The following is a 16646-nucleotide window of genomic DNA, read 5'->3' as shown; positions in this document are numbered from 1 at the left end:
CGTTCATGTGTAGAAAGGATTAATAATGTGATTTCGATTCCTGTAAAAATAATTCTAATCACACATTTAAAGGACCGACCCAAAAAAGGAAATAAAGAATACATGTACTTAGGGCTTATTTATTTTGGCATAAAGTAAAACATTTAATATGTGTTAGTAGTATTTCACAATCAAACACATTAACAATAATCTTCATTTTCTTTTGTCGGCGTCTAATTGATTTGAAATTCATATTAATAGAAAAAGACTTGTGTAGTTTGAATAGAAAGATCTTTACTATGCTTATACGGTATATAGATTGTTGGTGCCCCCTTCATGGTTAATCACATTGTTGGAAAAGAGAGAGAGACCTATGTATGGTTCTTATAGTATTTTAAGAAATGTATCAAATGCTTATTATGGCCATTGTAAGCATAATGCAAGATATATTCCGCATACTGGTATACCAACAATTCAATCACGTAGCTTTATATGCTGATTCCTAAAGCACTAATTCGAAACTAACTAGGTCAAAGTAAAATCGTATATGATGATTCTAAACCAATATTGGATTCTGCCTTAGATAAAACCCACCCCTAGGGCTAGTGTTATTCACCCACAGATTTACAGAATACTGATCAATTGGAATATGGAAAAAAACAGTAAATTCCTTGATTTGGGAAGATTTCCATGTGTTATACATGGCAAGGCAAAAGACATATTATTATGGTCACAGCACTATGAAATTCAAAGACAGAGCCAGAAGGGTTTTTTTCTTTTATGCTCACATTGTCTGCAAATAAGAGACCAATTAAAGGGTTCTCTCCAAACCAAGCAAAATACTTTAATGCTCTTTTTCGTAATCGTCCTTGGTTCCAAAGTTCTTGCACCACATCTGTGAAGGAATTGGGCGTACTGGCATGTGTGGCCTTTGCTGATAAACAAGAACAAACAAAAGAGGTTCTTCTTAAATAGAGATCATCAAACAAGAAAGCTGAAACTATATACAAACAGAATACAACAATTTAAGTGCCCATTTTTGTCACCAGGAACTCAAGCATTAGGCTACATTATATAAAAGCAATGCAAGTCTTAAGTCATTAACATCCAAACCACACTCTAAAACATACGCTGAAGTTGCTGGTTTCCAGAAGATTAAATAACAATGTCGAACTAGTACTACATATTCAACTGGACTTTTCTCAAAGATCTAGCAGAAGATAAAAAAAGCAGGAAAGCAAGAAAAATATTCAATGATATCTCCCAGAGGTGGTACACAAAAATCACAAAGTAACTAACATATAACAGAAAGAAATGTGGTGATCGAAAACAGGCTTTGGTAGCCTGGTAGGCTCATGAGAATCACAAAGGGTGCAAATAAAAATCAGGTCAAAGACAAACATCAAGAATAGGTTCTCATTTTGCAAAATAACATAGAGTCACTGATACACTATGGGCCAAATCTTTAAATGGCAATGACTGACGAAGTCACGATACAAAACATGGAACCGAGTACAAGAAGTTTGTAAGTTTCACAAAAACAACATTAGTGTCTTTTTCAAGACTGCCTGCTTACGAAACATATTAACTAATGCTCTGTTAGAGTAGCTTCACACAAACTGTATGATCAAAAACTTCAAAACATTGCAGGAGTAGACAGATAGCCATTAGCCACTAATATGTATAGCGAAGCATTTGATAAGCTACAGATATATTATCAAAGATAATAGCAATACAAAGGTTCCCTAAATCATGCTAGATATATTTGAATTGGAAATGGTTGTACTCAATTCTATTTCCAGAAACCACTGAAATTCCAAGCCATTCCCTTCTACTCATTGAATACATAATGTTATTCATACAAAGTGAGACTCTAAATTTGCTTTTCCAATCCAAAGAAATGAACAAATACCTCGAGCTTAGCAGATAACTTGGCGATGGGGATGCACACAAGGAAAACACCGAACATAGCGATGGCGGTGTTCCGACGCCAATGCTTGGGTCTACAGTTAGGCCCACCAGACATACTCCAAACTTTGGCTCTGAAATCGCCACCTTCTCCTCCGTGACCATGTCCATGCTCAGCTCCTCCCATTTTTTTCTATAGATCGGATCGATTAGTTCCACCAAACACCGATTCCTTTTTCCTAATTCGAAAATGAAGATAGCCAGATCGATCAGTGAAATAGAATCAAAATAAATGCTGTAAACCCAATCAAACCCTAGCCTCGGTAACATCTAAATTATTACAGATGCAACGAATTGAGTTTTCTAAGCATGATTCCAGTGGATTTTGTGATTAGAAATTGGCTTACCTTAGTGAAATCAGAAGAATCGCAATGAAAGAAGAAAGACGAAGAAGATGAGACTTTCGTCTACTTCGTTCTAAAAGAGGGTAGTGAACCAAACGAATGATGGCATTTGTCTGTAATTTTTCTGAATGCTAAGGGTCTTTTATTACGTCTGGAACGGTGATCAATATTTGGGCCTTCTCTTTAGGCCCATTCTCTCTTTCTCGGGTGAAAACGACACGATGTTTGTGTCTCTAACTCTAGAACGGTAGACGGGTTTTTTCGTGTCTCTATTCCTTCGGGGGTTTCCAAGGGGTTTCGCCTGAAAACTATGGCTGGCGACGGAGCAGATCAAACTCGGCGCTTTTTCGTGGCGGTTCACGTCGGTGCCGGATATCATGCGACGGCTAACGAGAAATCTCTTAGATCAGTCATGAGACGCGCTTGCCTAGCCGCGTCGACCATTCTTCGCCAGGTCTTTATATCATTTTTTTTGCTTTTGTTCTGCTCTATACCAGATTGATCAGAGCTCTAGAGTGCATTAACTTGATGTGTGGACTTTGTTTTACTCTGTTTAATTTAGGATTCTGGTGAGTGCATAGATGCTGTTTCAGCCGCCATCCAAGTTCTGGAGGTACTTGTTTGGTCTTTGTCCTTTGGTTAAAGAAGAACTCAAACTCTGTAGATTCGTGCAATGGCTGCTTAACCATGAATCTTTGTCACAATAGGATGACCCGAGCACAAATGCTGGTAGAGGCTCTAATCTGACAGAAGATGGTCATGTGGAATGTGATGCTAGTCTTATGGATGGCGATTCAGGGATGTTTGGTGGAGTTGGAGCAGTTCCAGGTATACTTACTTATAAACCTCTCATTACTCTCAACCTTTCTTCTCTTACTTGTTTGATACATTACACTACTTGTGGAATTGCTGAATACATTTTGGACGATTGAACTGTAGATCAGGTGCCAGAAATGCTATCAAGATTGCTGCTTTGTTGCTGAAAGAGCAGACGAGTGGATCAACTCTGTTAGGCCGTATACCTCCTATGTAATGAATCACTCTTTTTTTTTGTTCTGTATATCAACTCAACTTTGAATGTGTTTCGTTGCTAGCACTGAAATTTCTCCTCTGCCTCCCCCAGGTTGTTGGTTGGTGAAGGAGCTCGACGTTGGGCTGAATCCAAAGGTGTTCTTTTGCCTGAAACTGTCACAGAAGCTGATCAGGTTTGAGATTTTCACATCTTCTTTGATTTACTGTCAATCATCTTGTTGTTTTATTCCTTGAGAATGATTTTTGTGTCCTACGTATTGGTTTTGTTTAAACAGTGGCTGGTTACAGAGAGAGCAAGAAATCAATGGAGAAGGTTCAAGACCATGCTTTCTGAGCTAGAGGCAAAGAGTACCCTTCCTGCTGAAAGGGAAACCATGAAGGATGAAGCATGTGAGGATAAACCATCAGCCTGTGCAGCAGGAGATGAAGATAAGATCATGGACACTGTTGGCGTAATTTGTGTTGACAGTCAAGGACACATTGCGTGTGGTTCCTCAAGTGGTGGTATCGCAATGAAGGTAATATTAATCAATTCCTAGTTGTTCTTTTCTACTGATAGAAAAATTTATCCTCTCTTTTGAATAATGCATATCAGATTAGTGGCCGTGTGGGTTTAGCAGCAACTTATGGTTCTGGTTGTTGGGCCTCCTCTAAAGGACCATTTGGAGTTCCATTTCTAGTTGGCTGTTGTGTGTCTGGAGCTGGAGAGTATCTAATGAGAGGATTTGCAGCTAGAGATTGTTGCACTTCATTGTCACTGTATATATCCCTTATCCTCCGTAATGGTTATGCATTTCTTGATGTGGCTTGTTCCTTAATAACAAAGCTAAGAAGGGATTTCTTATGCTCTTAGTTCACAGGCTGGTCCAGCATCTGCAGCCATGAAGGTCTTACGTTCTGTAATGCAACAAGAGGGTTCAAAGAGTGGAATTGCTGACAAAACTGCTGGTATTCTAGTAGTTCAGGTGGATGCATCGGTGGCGGTAAGTTTAAGTTTTTTAACAACCTATTTGATTTTTTTTTTGGTTCTGAATATTACTTATTGTTCTGATTACACTCTAAAGGTCCCTGGAAATAAGCCAGAGCTGAATGCTGTTGAGATGGCTGCTGCGTACTCGTCGCTGTCGTTTGGTGTGGGATACTATGGGAACTCTATAGAGAAGCCAAAGGTATGGCCTTTTCCTTTCGGTACCAAAATAAAACCTTGTCATTATTAATGGTGGAGCTTGAGAACTAAGTTTAGGATCATCGGGTCTCTTTGAACAGATTTCGATTCTCAGGACGAGGAAACAGACGAGCAAGGCTGGGGTAGATCATTTTGAAGCCCGGATTGATCTCCGCTCAACTTGTTGCTGATTTGCTTTCTACTCTCTCGAATCTGAGTGGAGAAATATAAGTCCGGATGGGACGCACCGGCCTTTCATTCAACATGTATTTAAAAGTAACTCTGGATCAAGTAACAAGAACATACAGACAAGATATAATTAAATGGCAAAAGATAATTATATATCTGGTTTACTACTTGGTTTGATATATTTTGTTGAAACTGTCAAGATTTTGTCCATGTTGAAACGTGATTTGACACTGTAAAGATGAGGAAGAAGAAGAAGAAGAAGAAGACCAAGTTGGGTTATATTGACACTTTGTTATAACATGGGGATAATTGTTATGGAAAATTAATTGGGTTAGCTGCTGCATTGTCATCACTGTCTTTTGATGTGAGATACTATGGTAAATCTATAGAGAAGCCAAAGGTATGGCCTTCCCCTCTTAGATACACAAAGAAAAACTTGTCACCATTAGGAACTTGAGAGCTAAGTTAATCTGACTTGATTAAAGACAAAAGAACAAGGAAAGTTTAGTAGACACCAGAGCAAAAATCATTGGCTTCAAAATCCAAAGTAAGATTTCAAAAAAAGGCCAGCAATCATCTTTTAAGTCACTGGAAGTTGTGAATTCTCTTGGCTGCTATTAAAGTGTTGACTAGAAGCATGGCTATGGTCATTGGTCCTACACCACCAGGAACAGGCTGATGGCTGATGCAACTTTGCAAGCTTCCTCGTAGCAAACGTCTCCAACCAATCGGAACCCACAAGGAGCACTTGAATCCTGCAGGTTCATATTTTTTTTTGTCACATATTGGATTTGATTTGATCATTCGTTATATTACCATATTTCAAAATCATACACTCACCTCAACACGTTTAGTCCCAACATCGATGACGACTGCGCCCGGTTTTATCCAGCTTCCTCTGACCATGTTTGGTTGTCCAGCAGCTGAGATTAAAATATCAGCTTCTCTTGTAATTTCTTCAGGGTTCTCTGTTTTTGAATGGATAATGCTAACAGTTGCATCCTCCCTCTACATTTACATATAATACATCAATAAAGACTAAAAATGTAACTAATGAATGATTTAATAATCCCAAAATGGCATCTTTATACCTGCAGTAACAGAGCAGCTGGCATACCAACAATGTTACTCCTTCCTATAACAACCGCTCTTTTACCTTTGATGCCAATGTTGTATCTACGCAATAACTCAATGCATCCTTTGGGAGTACACGGTACAAATAAGGGTTCTCCTCCGCGCATGGCAAGGCGTCCAATGTTTAGCGGGTGAAATCCGTCAACGTCTTTCTCTATACTAACCGCATTCAATATGTTCAGTTCATTCATATTCTGCACAAACATCCCAAAACACTATCGTAATTCACTTCTTATATTATAGTAATGAATGTAATCATAGACTTTGTTTACCGATGGCAGAGGCAACTGAACAAGGATTCCATGGACACAAGGATCATCGTTGAAGCCTGAGACAGATCTCAAGACCTCCTCTTCTGATGAATCTTCTGGTAAAAGAAGATTGAATGATTGAATTCCAGCGGATTCACAAGCTTTCTTCTTGTTCTCACGTAAGTTGCGGATTCCTCGTTCTCCCCAACAAGGATTACTGCTAAACCAGGAACCACACCGATTGATTCCTTCATTCTTGAAACTTCGGTTTTGATATCATCTCTAATCTTTTTGCCCTCAGCCTTTCCATTAATTACAATCGCGGATAAAGAAGAAGAGGAGCGAATGGAGAGAGTGAAGCTACGGCCAGACGCAGTTGTCCGTAAGCTGACGCACGGGCGGGGGAGGTAGGAACCATTGCGGTGGTTTAAATGGTTGTGACGCAACATCGTGGAGGAGGAGCATTCTGTAAAAATATCTTCTGCAATATTTTCGGGAGATCAAACTTGTTTTGTAACTAATCAGTCCTTTTATACTCTGTAATCGGTTTGGTAAATGATCAAGGAAATACAAAGATTTCATGGTATCAGAGCCAAGTTAATATAGCTCTCAAAATTTCCTTTGGTTCTCTCTATTCAATCTAATACAAAGATTTTCATTTACTAGACAACCAGAACAGAACAGTAGTAGTATACTGCTGTGTGTCTGGAGCGGAGAGAGTGTCTTAAGAGAGGATTTGCACTTTGCAGCTAGAGAGTACTGTTGTACTTTATTGGCACTGTATATCCTTCTTGATGGTTTGGGTGTGGCTTATTCTTCTGTAACAAAGCTAAGAAGGGATTTATTATGCTTTTAGTTCACAGGCGGGCCGGGGCCAGCATCTGCGGTATGAAGGTTTTAGGTTCTGTAATGCAACAAGAGCGTTTAAAGAGTGAAACCGCTGACACAACTGCTATAATTCTACTAGTTCAGGAGGATGCTTCTGTGGCTGTTACTCCCAAATTTTAGAAGAGCCTTCTCCATTTTATTGACGTGTTGTTAAAAACAAGGAACAGACGGACAAGAAGAAGTAAAGAAACACATACTATATGTCTGGTTTCATAAAACCAGACAAACAAACAAACAAACCAAAAAAAAAAAAAAAATTACTTTCGAAGACCAGAGCAAACAAGCTATTGGAATAGAAAGAGTACCAGGATTTGTTTTTTATTCATAGGAAATTGTTTTCAACCAATTGGCCTTAAAAGAAAGGCCAGCAGTAATATTCTTGTAAGGTTACATGAAGTTGTGATTTCTCTTGGCTGCGGTTAAAGTGTTGGATAGAAGCTTGAGTAAGGTCATCGTGAGTCGTTCGCCAATTTTAGCAGATGTGATGACTGATGCAACTTTGCAAACCTCCTCATAGCAAATGTCATGTCGGAAAGTTATCGAGGGATGTATTCATATTTGGTGCTAGAACGTTGAGCAAATTAAGGCATGTAATGTAAGCAAGGCTTGTCGGATATCTTGTGATATGTCAAACATCCCTGTGAAAGGATGGAGAAACAGTAACATGTCGCTGTTTGAGAGTTTGTGGGATGAGTACACACCATCGTTTGCAAAATAGGTCGATGTGAAACATTAAACTCACAAAGTGGGTGCAGGTGTAAATAAATCAACGTTAAATAAAGATGTTAGGCCAACATTCATGAGAAGGGTGTAGTTAATAATACTATTCACGAAGCTTCATGCAACACTGTTCTCTGCGCTCAGGAAGAGAAAGCAAATTCATATTCATGGTCTCATAAATTTAAACATAAATTCAAACCACGTTCTTCAAACAGAAGTTTTTGCAACTAAAACAGTACAACAAGTCATAATTAAAATAAGAAAAGTTTCATCTGGTGAATAAAACAAGTCAAGTAGCAGAGCGAGCAATAGTGTTGTGGGAGGCTAATACCGCCGCGGGGGCCTATCGAGGAATCTTTTCAAACGGCGCTCCAAAAGAAAAGAACCACAATGTTGACAGCCTTCAAAGTTGGGTAAGCGGTGGTATTCCGGTGAATATTTAGCCAGCGTAAGATAAAGATTCCACCCTCCCTTGTAACTTAGTTTTAAACCCCTTTCTTCATCATCCACATCAATGAAAGCAATTCTGCAGTAAAGAGAAGTAACACACAAGGGTAATCACTAGTCAGTCAATCTTACAGTTGGTATAATGGAAGTAAAGAAAAAAATAATATTGGAGATGAGGAACAAGTAGCAAACCCTAAGCGAGCACCGGTTAGACACTCAATGGGAACAAAAACCCTCAAGACTTGACATCCCCATGACTCAAAATGTTTCGTCAATGCGCTCTTGGTCTCATCTCTGGTGAGGGAAGTATCCAATCCCCTAACTAAGATAGTATAGTCGTTGTTCATATCAGAATCTTCAGTTTCGTAACAAGCACTCATGTGTTGCCAGTTGGTCCATTTTCTCTACGGGTTCTTCCTCCTCCTATACCGTTATATGGACAATCAAACCAGGATTTATTTGTGATTCAAAAGTCAGTAGAGTAGAAAGCTAGCTATAAAGTGTTAAGGTATCATCATTTTGTTGTCAGCCTACACAATACAAATTAATGCAACAGAGCAACAAACTGCAGATCATCAGATGAACGATACCTTGGATGAAGTATCCGGGGATTTGGTCAGTAACATCTCCTGCAGGTTTTTTTACATATAATAGTTTCAGTCAAGTCAGCAGAAACAGAGACCCCTAGCTAGCTAGTAACCAACCACAACTTATAAGTTATTATTGAAGAAACATGCATATATATATACCTTCATTGAAATCCCCGGTAGTAGATCAGCATTCCCCATGAGAAAATCCTGCAGGTTTTTCATAGTTTCAGTCATCTCTTTGAAAGATTTCCTCAATTTTTTCATTTCCTGCCATTCAATTTCAAGAGAAAAAAAAAATGAATTAGAGAAATACTCATTAATGTCTGATCTATATATATATATATATATATAGAAATTAAGTGTGGTGAAAAAAGATACAGAATCGAAGCATATATGATCGGACATTAATGAGTATTTTTTTATTTTTATTTCTAAGTAGTAAATAGAAGAAACGTCCTAACATGGATCGCGTAACTAATATTTACAGAATCATACCTCTCCTCAGATGTCTTCTTGGGTTCCAAATCATCTTCAACAGTTTGCTACAGAGTAAATTTAACACTATGTGAGAGTGAGTGAAATGAGTGAGAGAGAGAGAGAGGACATATATATTAAGTTAAGAACGTCGTTCGTGGCACTTCTTCTGTCAAAAGAAAGATTATTAAGAAATTATTAAGAGAAAGACGAACTGTTAAGTTTTCTGACCTTGCTCTTAGATTTCTTCTTGCGTTTCTTCGGATTTACATCCGTCTCAGAGTTCTGTAGCTCTCCCTCAGCTTAAGCATCAAAAGAAAAGAAAAAGAAACAGTTCGAATTAGCATAATACAACAGTTCCATCTCACCAAACTATCTCTATACATATGTATATGCATATGCCTTGTATAATTAAGAGCAAGCTAAGCAGATTTTATATATGTTATGTTGATGGTTAAAATACCCTGGAGCAACAAAGAAACCTAAATTTCTTACCTTTCTGCAAAGGCTTCGTGCCCTCACCATCTGGTGCTTCAACATCGGTGGATGTGGAGCATCTCTTCAGTCTCTTGCCCTCCTTGCCCATGGAGAAGATGAGTTGAAAATACCAAGCGGCTATTTTTTCTACTAGGCAAACAAGAACACTGGTCGTGGCTTCGAGCTTAAGTTAGGGTTTAACAAAAATATACATACATTCCATGTGGAATTAAACGACATCGATCAATAATTTCCGAAAAATACATATAGACATAAATTTTGGAATTAAACACACACTAGATTTTAACCTGCTTGCATACGATAATTATTATTATTTATATTTTATATTGTATTTGTTTGTTAGATATTGGATGTTTTGTAAATAGAGTAATAACTAAATTTTCCATTCTTTTGTGCGTTAAATGTTTATATTAATATTTAATGGGTAATACACTTCATGATCATTTGTTTTTTATATTTAGTTTGTTTTGTTTAGTGTTTGAGATTATATTCTAATTTTTGATTATTATAACAAAAAATAAGGGATCTAAATACATAATAAATAATTTATACACTGTGATTAAGTCAAATTTTTCCTAATGATTTAATTATTTTAAATAATCTTAGTTAAATCAACTTGATTTTTTATGTCAAATATTCTAGTATTTGTATTGTTGACAAATAATAAAATAAGGATTTAACTTGTGTTAGCACAAATTTAATGATATTTTATTAATTCCAACATGTCCTCTTTATAACCCATCTAATATATAACCATATTATATAATAGTTTAAACTTTTAAAATTTTACATATTTGTAATATTATAAAATTTTATTAAGTTTAGATATATAATTATAATATTTAAATAAATGTGAATCGAAGTTCTTTCTACGTTAAGAATCAAAGCTCACAGGTTTTGGAAAACAAAATGGGAATCAAATAAAATGTTTTCTTTGTTTGCAAAGGATTAGGAGATAAAATATATTCAAAACACAATAGAATGTGTGGTTAAATATATCATATTTTATGTTCCAATAGGAATATACAATATTAAGAAATAAAATCTGACATAATGTTATTTTCGGAATTTTTTTTGGTATTAACTTTGTAAATAAGTTTTTAAATAAGTATAACTTAAAATGTACTTCAAAAATGTATATATATAGATTAAAGCTATGAATTAAAACAATAGTTAAAGGACATTATTTGCTTGTAATTAAATTTGTGACTCATTTATTAATATATTAAAAAAATACTAGTAAATATTTCCTTTTTGCCAAAGTTCAGTTTCTGTTCAATAATTATGTTGACAAAAAAATCTTACTATATTAATTGGGAAGTACAAATATTGAACTAACCTTAAAATGTGTAAAAAATTTACATTCAATTGCCATTAAAAAAAACCTAATCAATCTTTATTAGTAAACAAATAAAAATCGAGAGACAGATCAAATTAAATTAAATCTCGAAAAGTAAAAAAAAAAATCTAAACTAATTCATATTTAATTTAAAAAAATAACAGCTAAGATTTTAAAAATTTAATCTAATAAAATCTACAACTACAAATTTTATCAACATTCCGAGTTAATTTTTTTATCAAAAATCTAATTGAATAAAATCTATATCAGTTCCGTTTAAAAACTTAGATTTTAAAAATTAATCAATAAAAAATAAAAGATATCCTACTATATTAATTGAAAAGCGCATTTATAAAAATAACATTAAAATTTTATATTATAATGCCATTAGAAATAGTAAAAAAAAAAAATCATTAAGGATAATTAAGATAATTTAACTAGGATTAGGCATGTCAATTAGGGCCAAAGCCCACGGGCTGGCCCTGCCCGGCCCTGAAAAACATTGGGTTCGGGCTTAAATATATATGTCCAGGAAAAAAATCGGGCTTTCCGGGCTCAGCCCGTTTAGGCTATAGGGTTTTTCGGACTAGCCCGACCGGACTCGGGCCAGCCCGAAAAGCCCTCAAACAAATATATTTGTACTTTTTTGTTAACATTTTTGTTTGATTGTAATATTTGATTAACAATTTATTGTAAATAAAGTTTTAAACTCTAATCCTAGTTTTCATATTTACTTAATAACCATACTTAATACTTTAAAATTTTTATTAATGATATTTTATATAAATTATATATTGGTTTATTTGGTTAAAGTATCAAATTTTATTTAGTTTTAAACCTTTTTTATTAAATTAAGTTAGTTGTGGTTAATATAGATGCGTTATTAAATTTTTGATTGACTTGTTTTATAGTGGACCTTCAAACACTGCTTTTTAAGGCTTATAAGTTTGAATTTTTGATCGATATGATAAGCCCGAAAAAGCCCGAAAAGCTCTGTAGTCCTGTTAGGGCCTGGCTCGGACTTTGAAATATAGACTCGGAAATATTTCGGATCGGGCCGGACCGGACTCAAACATATGCGGGCTTTACGGGTTTTGCGCCGGACCGGGCCGGGCCAACCCGATTGACACCCCTAACTAGGATAGTGTATTAAAAATAAGGTATTTAGAAATTTTCATTCTAAACAACTAAGATTTCTACAGATATTATCCGATTTTATACGGATTTTTTGGCAATAACCCTGAGACAGATTTAATAACCTGATTGTAAGTAGCCTAGATGAATGAATAATAATGAATAACAAAAAAAACAAAAAAAAAAATTTCAAATTTAATTCAAATAAAATGTTTAGTCCACTTATGTTATTATTCAATAAACTCAGACTAGTTAATTAAGTGAAAAAAAAAATATATTTCAAATTTAATTCAAATAAAATGTTTAGTCCACTTATGTTATTATTCAATAAACTCAGACTAATACCATAACCTGATTGTAAGTAGCCTAGATGAATGAATAATAATGAATAACAAAATAACAAAAAAAAATATTTCAAATTTAATTCAAATAAAATGTTTAGTCCACTTATGTTATTATTCAATAAACTCAGACTAGTTAATTAAGTGAAAAATAAGATTATTAAATCTAAATTTCTCTAAAATTATTAAATCTAAATTCAAATCGGTCCTGACATCAATAAAATCGCTCTATGCTTTTAGCCAGGAAACCGATTTGGTAGGAGGGATAAGCAGAGGTTCACACCCAAACCCAACCCCTGAATTCATCGAGAGTCACACTTTTGGCCAAACTGACTCCATGAGCAACCTACCTTCTTTTTGATTTTCTAAGCAACCAATTTATCATGGACAAGTTCAATTGACTCAAAATTCAGAGGAGATATTCAAAGAAATTGGAGAACTCATATCCTTCATTATCATGAGTTCCATATAAAACATTCAAACATTTTTGTATCAAAATTTTCGACAAAAAAAATTCCCGCCAAAAAAAACTTACAAGGTTTTTAAAAGGTTTTCAAAATGTTTTTAAACACCTTGTAAACGCTTTTACAAGGTTTTTAAAAGCGTTTATAAGATTTTCTACAAGGTTTTTAAACACCTTGTAAACGCTTTTACAAGGTTTTTAAAAGAGTTTACAATGTTTTTATAAGGTATAAATTTTAAAATTAAAATTTTTGGTGGAAATTTTTTTCGATTTTGGCAGGAAAAAATAATCTTTGGCAGGAATTTTTATTTTTATTTTGATGACTGTACATTCTTGTTGTCATTCAAAGAAAGAGTAATTTGATCATTTTGTACATAAAAATGAGTAGTTTTAAAAATGGTTAACATGGAGTGGTATTTTTAAAAAGGGAATTGACAAAAAATTAATATACGGTATATTATGGGTCAAGTTATAGAATTAACAATCAAAATACACTATATAATTTTAAAAACTAAACAATTCAAAGAAAATTAACAAACAAAAATTCGCGGTGCACCACGAATCAAAATCTATACAAAATAAATATTTTTCCATAAATTATATTCAACATATGATTTAGTGACATAATGTTAAATCCAGAAAAGAAAAAAAACTTTTAAAACAAATAAAACAATTCTATATATGATGCTTTAAATAAAAATTACAAAATAAACAATTAAAATTTTAATCTGTGTTCTAGGCTCGGCGTAAATGCTTTATTAAAAAACTTCATAATTATTATTTAATCGACGAAAAAAAAATCATTATTTAATCAAAGACGCATCATGTCTCCGGTATGGATCGGTTATTAGGTTTCGCTGTTTCGGTTACGATTCCCACAGATTTAACCGGAAAAAGAACCGCAGACAACCCCCTCCTGCTTGACTCGTCCGGTTCAATACGGTATGCAAACCAAAAAAATGATTATTTCTTTGGTCTTAATTCATCAATGTGGAAGCCAAGCAAGCATATTGAAAAGAAGAAAAGAGAATGATAATTTTTTGGGGTCGTCATATTTGTGAAGAATTTCCACAGATTTGAGAGTGAACCAAATTTACTAATCCACAAGTAAGATTTTGGAACCGAACCAAGTCATCATCACCCATGGGATGGGGACACCTCAATCCACATCTTTAGAAAAGAAAACCCTATCGACCTTAAAAAGTTTCAATAAACGTCGTGAAGAAGGAGCAATCGGTAGACATCATCAACGCCATTTTCTAAAATAGGCACACTACTCGTGACTTCCTACTTAAGTTAGGGTTTAAACAAAAATAAAATAGAATTTGTTAGGCTTTCGGGAATGTATTCTTGTTCCAAAACGTCTGCAAAAGAATTCATTTATACAAGTTTAGAGATAGAATTGTAGAGTTTATGTACTTAAGTTTCAGAATCTGTAACATATGACACCACTCTTTCAAAATGTATTCCATATCTGGATAAATTTAAACGTGTTCTGGATCAAATAACAAGAACAGACAGAAAATGTTAAAGACAATCTATGTGACTTAAAACTACATGTTTTGTTTCATACAACAACAAAAAAGACCAAAGCAAACCAATGGCTACCAACAACAGAGTAAGATTTGTTCATTCTTAAAAAGCCAGTAATCTTCTAGTAATGTTACTTGTTTATTCCAAAACAGCCAGTAATCTTCTAGTAACGTTACTGGAAGCTGTGAATCCTCTTAGCATATATACACAAGCATCCCAAAACACTGTTATATTCAAGTTATGAAAATGATCATAGACTGTGTTTACGGATCGCAGAGGCAACTGGACAGAAGGATCATCGTTGAATCCTGAGACAGATTTCAACAAATGTAGCCACGGCCAGAACCCCAGAAGCAGTGGTCTGTAAGCGGAGAAGAAGAGAATAATGGGTTTGTGAATGGACGCTGAAGCATGATCATCGACTAGCCATAGAACAAAGTCACGGAAACGTTTGATCTTCTTCTCGATGAGTGATCCAACGGCTTAATCTGGAACCCATAATCAAGAAGATAAATAATAAATACACTAACTAAGTCAATACCAATCGATGAAGGAGATGCATGAGAGAATATACTTACTGCAGTCATATCATCCATGAAGTATGCATCATGCTTTCCCTCCAAATACTGAAACGGATCTTGCAACCAGACCATATCAACATCGTTGTACATTACATTGTAACCTAACTCCAAAATTTGCAAGAGATGCTGCGGCCTACGTGCTGTGAAATTGAAGAAACCCTAATCGCATACGAGAAGTCAGTTAATACGATCAATTCCATCGCAATACAAGCTCTTAGCATAGAGTATCACTTACATAAACAGGGGATACGAAAATATTCAACTAGCATCAAAATTCACAAAGCAAAATGGTAGCTACTACATCCACAAGTTGAAAATCTTTTGTTATTCATAGGATCAGCCATGGATGTACCAAACAAACCTATGATCCGAGTAATCAGTGACATAACATTAGCTAATTAACGAAGATCCGTATGGTGGAAACTAAGTATCCAATCTCAGATGATCTAAAACTAACAAAGACACTACGCAAAACCCAGATTTGATTAAAATTGAATGGAAAACTCAGAGCAGATGTTATATACCTGGGAACCGAACTTGTGAGCCGTCTGAGAATCGAACGCCGGAGGGATGAGAACGGCGTGACCAGGCCACTTATCGTTAACCTTGTAGAGAGTAGCGTAATCCTCAGCGATGACGAGGACTTGATCCTGATGCTTCTGTCTAGAAACACTAATCAACCAGTTGTTGAGAAAAGGCAAGTAAGGATAGCTGACGGCGCAGACGATCACGGTGCCGTTCTTAGCGACGAACTTGGCGGCTTGAGCGAGGGAATAGCCGCGCCATCTAGATTGAGAAGAAGAGAGTCTGTTTGGGAACGGGAATAAAGGAGATCCAGCCCAGGGTAGGAATACGCCGAGGATAACGAGGAGTGCGAGTAAGAGGAGGAGACCGTTGCGGCTGAAGAGTGAGATTGGACGGTTCGAGGTTGAGGAGTTAGAAAGCGGAGATGAAGAGAATGGGTTTGTGAATGGGTTTTGGATTGGACGCTGGTGAAGGAACTGTTGCTGCGCCATTTTTTTTTTTTTTTTGTAGTTTCAGACGAATTCGAAATCGAGAAGTTTATTCTATACAGAGAAGAAATTTAGTGGGAAGTGTTAGATCTGATGAGGGAGATCTCAATAACAGAAAACAATGGCGATTCTGATTTCATTGTGAAGAGTTTATTTATATTTTTACTACCAATTTATTTATTTATTCCGTTTATTAAATCGGGTCGTAATGTTGGATCTGTCGGTGTTAAATGGGGTTCAAATATTGAAATTAGGCCCATATATCGGCCTTATCTGCCAGTATCACCAATTGGTCTTTTTTTTTTTTGGTGACTTGTGTTATGTTATTTGTCATTTTAGATAACTATTTTGACATTTTCAGGTAAAAACTATCTAATTTGAAGTTAAGATTTACATAACCTCAGCAATTAGCATGTATTTTTATTTTTTATTAACCATGGAAAAGAGTAAGATTAGATTTCCATTATAAAAAAGATGGGTAGGACCTTTCTATAAATTATTTTAAAGGCCCAGCCCATTTTATATCCACAGTAGTTTAGATGACTTGAGTGGTAAGTAACCAA

At 35.3% G+C, this 16646-nt stretch overlaps 3 protein-coding genes and 2 pseudogenes across 6 annotated transcripts; 1 reads left to right on the top strand and 4 right to left on the bottom strand.

Annotated features, from left to right (window-relative positions):
- Window positions 1-614: 614 nt before the first annotated feature.
- LOC104737718 (uncharacterized) lies at window positions 615-2720 on the bottom strand. 2 transcript variants are annotated; one of them, XM_010457961.3, is made up of 3 exons: window positions 2295-2720; window positions 1892-2126; window positions 615-913 (listed from the first exon to the last, which is right to left on the bottom strand). In XM_010457961.3, the coding sequence occupies exons 2-3, from the start codon at window positions 2072-2074 to the stop codon at window positions 824-826; spliced, it is 273 nt and encodes a 90-aa protein (XP_010456263.1). In that variant the 5' UTR covers window positions 2075-2126; window positions 2295-2720; the 3' UTR covers window positions 615-823. The 2 variants fall into 2 exon arrangements, with proteins under 2 accessions (XP_010456263.1, XP_019089938.1); XM_019234393.2 differs by having other exon boundaries at window positions 1892-2119; window positions 2295-2408.
- Window positions 2521-4832, top strand: LOC104737716 (putative threonine aspartase). 3 transcript variants are annotated; one of them, XM_087482033.1, is made up of 10 exons: window positions 2521-2745; window positions 2854-2904; window positions 2999-3119; window positions 3231-3320; window positions 3415-3496; window positions 3599-3841; window positions 3919-4082; window positions 4177-4306; window positions 4388-4492; window positions 4590-4832. In XM_087482033.1, coding segments are annotated over exons 4-10 (816 nt in total). In that variant the 5' UTR covers window positions 2521-2745; window positions 2854-2904; window positions 2999-3119; window positions 3231-3318; the 3' UTR covers window positions 4680-4832. The 3 variants fall into 3 exon arrangements, with proteins under 3 accessions (XP_087338159.1, XP_010456261.2, XP_010456262.2); XM_010457959.3 differs by having other exon boundaries at window positions 2525-2745; window positions 3236-3320; XM_010457960.3 differs by having other exon boundaries at window positions 2538-2745; window positions 3231-3269; window positions 3414-3496.
- Window positions 4833-5262: 430 nt separating this feature from the next.
- On the bottom strand, window positions 5263-6550 carry LOC104738563 (bifunctional protein FolD 4, chloroplastic-like; annotated as a pseudogene).
- A 1313-nt stretch (window positions 6551-7863) lies between these two features.
- On the bottom strand, window positions 7864-9767 carry LOC147930050 (uncharacterized; annotated as a pseudogene).
- Window positions 9768-14410: 4643 nt separating this feature from the next.
- Window positions 14411-16262, bottom strand: LOC104737715 (UDP-D-xylose:L-fucose alpha-1,3-D-xylosyltransferase MGP4-like). Its single transcript, XM_010457958.3, has 3 exons — window positions 15595-16262; window positions 15068-15229; window positions 14411-14977 (listed from the first exon to the last, which is right to left on the bottom strand). Exons 1-3 carry the CDS (start codon window positions 16084-16086, stop codon window positions 14912-14914), a joined length of 720 nt encoding a protein of 239 aa, XP_010456260.1. The 5' UTR covers window positions 16087-16262; the 3' UTR covers window positions 14411-14911.
- Between the last annotated feature and the right edge of the window lie 384 nt (window positions 16263-16646).

This window comes from Camelina sativa, chromosome 13 (assembly GCF_030686135.1).
Source record: "Camelina sativa cultivar CO46 ecotype springtype chromosome 13, ASM3068613v1".
NCBI lineage: Eukaryota > Viridiplantae > Streptophyta > Magnoliopsida > Brassicales > Brassicaceae > Camelina > Camelina sativa.
This window is presented reverse-complemented; position numbering and strand designations above follow the sequence as displayed.

Excerpts from the sequence above, each read along its gene's own strand:
- LOC104737718 (XM_010457961.3), bottom strand. The coding sequence starts at position 2,074 with ATGGGAGGAGCTGAGCATGGACATGGTCACGGAGGAGAAGGTGGCGAT. Across the intron at positions 914-1,891 it reads AGTTATCTGCTAAGCTCGAG|CAAAGGCCACACATGCCAGT; the intron begins GTATTTGTTCAT and ends CTTGTTTATCAG.
- LOC104737716 (XM_010457959.3), top strand. The coding sequence starts at position 2,602 with ATGGCTGGCGACGGAGCAGATCAAACTCGGCGCTTTTTCGTGGCGGTT. Across the intron at positions 3,497-3,598 it reads CTGTCACAGAAGCTGATCAG|TGGCTGGTTACAGAGAGAGC; the intron begins GTTTGAGATTTT and ends TTGTTTAAACAG. Across the intron at positions 4,083-4,176 it reads TGTTGCACTTCATTGTCACT|TTCACAGGCTGGTCCAGCAT; the intron begins GTATATATCCCT and ends TTATGCTCTTAG.
- LOC104737715 (XM_010457958.3), bottom strand. The coding sequence starts at position 16,086 with ATGGCGCAGCAACAGTTCCTTCACCAGCGTCCAATCCAAAACCCATTC. Across the intron at positions 15,230-15,594 it reads CTCACAAGTTCGGTTCCCAG|GGTTTCTTCAATTTCACAGC; the intron begins GTATATAACATC and ends GTATGCGATTAG. Across the intron at positions 14,978-15,067 it reads TCATGGATGATATGACTGCA|ATTAAGCCGTTGGATCACTC; the intron begins GTAAGTATATTC and ends TATGGGTTCCAG.